This window comes from Oncorhynchus masou, chromosome 26 (assembly GCF_036934945.1).
Source record: "Oncorhynchus masou masou isolate Uvic2021 chromosome 26, UVic_Omas_1.1, whole genome shotgun sequence".
NCBI lineage: Eukaryota > Metazoa > Chordata > Actinopteri > Salmoniformes > Salmonidae > Oncorhynchus > Oncorhynchus masou.
In genome coordinates, this window is record NC_088237.1 from 18,862,537 (window position 1) to 18,868,536 (window position 6,000).

Below are 6,000 nucleotides of genomic sequence, written 5' to 3' on the forward strand. Positions count from 1 at the left end.
CATCACAAGCTGGCCTCCACCCAGTACCCTGGCCTGAACTTAGTCACTGTTACTAGCTGGCTACCACCCAGTTACTCAATTCTACACCTTAGAGGTTGTGGCCCTATGTACATAGACATGGAATACTGGTCACTTTAATAATGGAATACTGTTCACTTTAATAATGGAATACTGTTCACTTTAATAATGGAATACTGTTCACTTTAATAATGGAATACTGTTCACTTTAATCATGGAATACTGTTCACTTTAATAATGGAATACTGTTCACTTTAATCATGGAATACTGTTCACTTTAATAATGGAATACTGTTCACTTTAATAATGGAATACTGTTCACTTTAATAATGGAATACTGTTCACTTTAATAATGGAATACTGTTCACTTTAATCATGGAATACTGTTCACTTTAATCATGGAATACTGTTCACTTTAATAATGGAATACTGTTCACTTTAATAATGGAACACTGTTCACTTTAATAATGTTTGCATACTGTTCTACCCATTTCATATATACTGTATATACTGTATTCTAGTCAAGGCCATCCTATTCAACTAGTGCTGTACAGATACTATTCTATCCACATATTCTTCAGATATACTACATATTCTCTCCACATACTGTCCATAATGTCTATACTCCGGACTCCGACATTGCTCGTCCTAATATTTCAAAATGTCTTAATTCCATTCTTTTACTTGTAGATTTGTCTGTATTGTTGTATATAGTTAGATATTACTGCACTGTTGGAGCAAGGAACACAAGCATTTTGCTACACCCATAATAACATCTGCTAAATATGTATATGTGACCAATACAATTTGATTTGATTTGACAAGGTGATGAAAGCATTCCGCAGAGTGCTGCTGGCCCATTTTGACTCCAATGCTTCCCACAGTTGTGTCAAGTCGGCTGGATGTCCTTTGGGTGGTGGACCATTCTTGACACACACGGAAAACTGTTGAGCGTGAAACACCCAGCAGCGTTGCAGTTCTTGACTCAAACTGGTGCGCCTGGCACCTACTACCATATCCAGTTCAAAGACACAATCTTTTGTCTTGCCCATTCACCCTCTGAATGGCATCCAAACACAATTGATGCCTCAATCGTCTAAATGCTAAAACATCCATCTTTAACCCGCGTCCTCCCCATCATATACACTTATTGAAGTGGATTTAACAAGTGACATCAATAGGGGATCATAGCTTTCACCTGGATTCACCTGGTCAGTCAATGTCATGGAAACAGCAGGTGTCCTTAATGTTTTGTATACTCAGTGTAGAATGGTTGCATCCCTCTGCAGGCCTACAACACAGATTAGAATGAATAATAAACAATGAAGTTAGAAATAAAGAAATACATTTAGGTTCAGAAGAGGATGTGTAGCCATTTTATGTAAAGCTTTGCGTCTTAGTTTCTGTTACATGCAGAAATTATGGGACGAGGTACCGAAGTCAGCCCACACTCAACATGACTGAAATTCAATACTGTCTGTACCACGTGACTGCAAAATATAAATTTACGGTATAGTTTTCAGTGAGGGATGTCACTTTTTAGGTGGCCGATTAGCCAAATTATAATCCTACTTCAAATCTCAACTCTGAAGAATATTGACAGTGGGATTTTACCTGTCAATATTCTGCAACGTATTTATTCTTTATTAATTGCACTTAGGTCGGTCTGTCTGCGTGGTAACTTTTCCTTATTGCTGACAAAATGCTTTGGTTCATGGAGGGAATATGCTTTTTACCAATTTCTTTGGTAATCATGTCATCTAGCACGTTTATTGTTTCCTACCTAATTGCATTGTTCGAGCATGATGTGGATGTTATCTTCCCGTATATAAGGTAAGATTATAATTATTTATCAGCAGCTTGAGCATTTTTATTTTCCACGAACTTTTATTTTCCACGAACTTGCCGTTCTTCATTAAACCGTGATAATAACATTTACTTCTTATTATTTAAATCCGTGTGGGTAATGGAAATAATGTTTCTTTACTTCTACTCATCAAAACCGGCGATATTAACGTAAATCATATCGCATTCTTGCAACAAAAATAATTCAGTTTCGTTTTCCGCACCACAGTTGAACGCTGTACTTGGCTGGTTCCCAGTTCCCACTTGTGTAGTCTACAGTGTAGGGGCCTGTGAACTACTTAATGTCCGGTGTGTGACCTCACTTGACATTTAAACAGCTTATTTATTGAGCAGATAGATATTTAACACATATGCAAACTCAACATTAATAGGCATAGATAAGTAATAAGGGTTTAACTAATTAGCGCTCTATTCAAACAATTAAAGCCCTCTATTCAGTAATATGTTCCGTAGATTATTTGTTTGTCATCAAATTGTATGATTTTACGTTTGAAATGCAATTATCTATTTGGTTAATAGATTATGCCAATGGTATGATTTTGCTTTGATTACATTTTTTGATTTCATTAAATAACAAATTGTATCACTTTCTGTTCAGTTATACTTTAATGTGTATAATAATTTTTAATATAATGTATTGTTTAAATTAAATCCAGATGATTTAAAATTACTTCCAGACATGGCATTAATACACACATTAACCCTGAACTATTCTTTCTTTAGTGACACTGGGGCTGAACCCCCAGAGAGCTGTGTCTTTGGCTTGATGACGGTCATCACTGCATTTGCAGGTGAGCACAGAAAGACACGAAAACCATGAAAGAGCTTTTTGTCTTAATGTAAAGGGATAGTTCACCCAAATTATATATTTGGTTTCCTTACCCTTTAAGCAGTCTATGAACCATATATGACAGCAATCCATGCTTTGGTTTAGTTTCCCTGGCAATGTTTCTACATGCTAATGTCATGGGATGATGTTAGCATTTTTTCATGCATCATGTTCAAATCATCTATTTGACTTTGTTGAGCTTCACACTTAATTTGAGATACTTTTGGATGATTTGGACAACAAAAAAATGTTGATATTGGTCTCATGATTTAAATGGGATTTGTGCCACAAATGCTAAAATGTTAGCATGTGGAAACTGTGCTAGCGAAACTAAACCAAAGCATAATTTGCTGCCATAGCTTGTCCATAGACTGCTTACAGGGTTATTTAGTAATTTGGGTGAACTATTCCTGTAAGAAACCTCATGGGTTTTTCCAGGTCAGAGACAGTGCCAAGAGCTTTATTCACACTTCCCATTTTTTAGAAAATGAAAGCTAAAATGCATGGTCAGCCAGGGCTGCGATAAATGATATGATATTGCATTTGACTGAGTATTACATTTCACTTCACTATATTTTTCTTTCTTTGTTACCTCTGTTTTAAGGTGCAAATAAATAAATATTGCAGCAGGTTTCACATAGGCCTACAATAGCCTACTGTGAGCGTATACTGTCTAAATGTGAAAAGTGCAAATAAAAACATTCACTCCATATGCCATGCCAAATCCTCTACAGGTATGGCCACCATGTATGCCAGATACAAGTTTGTGGAGAAGCTCAATGAGAAGGCGGGTGGTGTGCCCCCAGCACTGAACCAGGCTGCTTTCTGGATTGGAATGCTTTCTTGTTTGGGGATGTGTTTTGTCGCTACCTTCCAGGTAGGTTGCCACGAAGGCACAAACATCAGTTCAACAACTAATTTTGATTCACATTTGGCTGAGTTGTCAATTAACGTCAATTCAACAAGAAATGTCACGGCACAGACGTCAATTCAATTAGCCTATTAAACTTTGATTCAACCAGTGTGTGCCCAGTAGGATGTAATAGGATTTAAGATAAAAGTTGGGGGAAATCCAATCAGTTTTCCATGTTTATTCAATATCATCACATTGAATTTCTTTGTTAAAATTCTATGTAAACAACATTGATTCAACCAGTTTTTGCCCAGTGGGTTGTCACCCCTTTAGTGAGAAGATGGGGGGGGGGTACCATTAAGTGACAGTGTGATATTCTATACATGATCTCTCTGGCGTGTTCTTTTTCCCAGGAGACAACGATTACAACAGTTCATGATGCAGGTGCATTACTCTTCTTCATTTCTGGTGTTCTGTACACCATCCTCCAGTCCATCATATCCTATAAGGCCTTCCCCTATGGATGTTCCTTGGCCTTGTGTCGTGTGCGCACAGGAATGGCAACCATTGCCTTCCTGGCAGTTTTCCCCAGTATCCTTGAAAACAATAGTAACCCTGAAGGATTTTAATCATGAATGATCATTGTTTTATCAAAGAAAATATCTCCTTCATTTACCATTCAGCTGTTGTCTGTGCTGTCTTTGTGACACAAACCACACTGCATAGAAAAACAGAAGATGAGGTACAGTATGAGCACATCTTTACCAAGAAGACCACTCACTTAAACAACAAAGATGGACGACATTCTGGATCCATATAGGCTTCATAGGCCAGATAATCTATACGTGACCATATCAGTCTCTATCCGACTCTCCCTGTCACTACAGGACAATGTGTTCCATCTGGTGAGTGCTGTGAGTGAGTGGATCGTGGCCTTCAGCTTCATCTTGTTCTTCTTCACCTACATCCACGACTTTAAAGTGAGTTTTCAGTCACCGCTCTGTCATTGTGGTGGGAATGATTCTCCTTTTCTTCTCCTTTGTTTGAGTGTTTTTATTTCTCTTTGTCCTGTTTCTTACAGAAGTTTACTCTGAAGCTGAGAACACAGTTTGTGGACTATTCCTGATGAAGCATTGATTTGAACCTTATAATCTGAATATTTACAAAATAAAGTTGTTGTTTTTTTAAAGCAAATGTATATGAGATTATCTGAATGGTATGATGTATTTCTTTATACTGTATCCATTGCAACATAACCCCAGTCTTAACGGTTAACCACAAAACAAGACATCCTGTGACCAGTTGTTGGGTTAATGAAAGAGTTAACCCATTGTTCATCATCTAGTGGGACAAAGGTCAGTATTGCGCAAGAAAATCACAAGATCAAGTTAATATAGAAAATACATTTCATGCATCACCAGTAAATGGATAAGAGGCTGTACGCACACTTACCTACTCCAAGGTTAATCGTTTGATATTACTATGTAAATATTGTTCTAGTTAGGTATTTTGCTCAAGAAAAACTCTTGTTTCTTAGGGTATTGAGGCATATCTATGGTATACCATTGTAATAAAGTAACTCAGAATACATACAGGGCTACTGTATGTGTGAAGTATTTCTGTTCCAAACACAAAACCCAAACAGTGTTTGAATAAAATGATGACCACATATCTTTGGGCAAAATATGTTATTTATTTTTCAGGCTAAACTGCATAAACACTACAGGCCATACTTGTGAACATTGGAAAAAGTTTAAGTTCAAGGTTAGGTAGAAGCTTCAGCCAGTTAAAATCTCTGACATAGTGGCAAGTGATCAAAGGCTACATATTAACTGTTCCCATTACATACAGTAACTTTGCACATTTTGCACTATGCTAACCTCACCAGGTCATCGTGATAATTACCTGTAGGACATTCCCTATCAGCCAATTCAAATCGTTGATGTAGTTGGACGTGTTCCAACACTTGTTCATGGAAGCGCACTTGACAGAAGTACAACAGCGCTTACAGATAATCAAAGAAACTACATCACGAGTGTTTGAATGACTGGTCAAATTGCTCTCTGTGTAGATTTGTGGCAAGGGTTCAAATCTCACTCAAGTTTTTGTCCGCTGTTGAAATGTAGCTATACATTTACTGTGTTCGTGTGTTGAGAACAGACGTAGCCTACAGCTTGAAAAGGAAGATTGTTAATTAATTTAATAAGGAGATACCTCTTTCTTCAGCCTTGCAGACAAACATACTGCTATGGCCTAATAATCATATTACATAAACTATATTACATGGACTATATTACATGGACTATATTACATGGACTATATTACATGGACTATATTACGTGCACTATATTACATGGACTATATTACATGGACTATATTACATGGACTATATTACATGGACTATTTTACATGGCCTATATTACGTGCACTATAT

At 37.0% G+C, this 6,000-nt stretch overlaps 1 protein-coding gene across 1 annotated transcript; it reads left to right on the plus strand.

Moving 5' to 3' along the window:
* The first annotated feature begins 1,514 nt into the window (after positions 1-1,514).
* Positions 1,515-5,235, plus strand: LOC135514955 (DNA damage-regulated autophagy modulator protein 1-like). The gene is made up of 7 exons (XM_064938712.1): positions 1,515-1,851; positions 2,608-2,675; positions 3,448-3,590; positions 3,980-4,157; positions 4,250-4,308; positions 4,454-4,546; positions 4,648-5,235. The coding sequence occupies exons 1-7, from the start codon at positions 1,721-1,723 to the stop codon at positions 4,690-4,692; spliced, it is 717 nt and encodes a 238-aa protein (XP_064794784.1). The 5' UTR covers positions 1,515-1,720; the 3' UTR covers positions 4,693-5,235.
* The last annotated feature ends 765 nt before the right edge of the window (positions 5,236-6,000 follow it).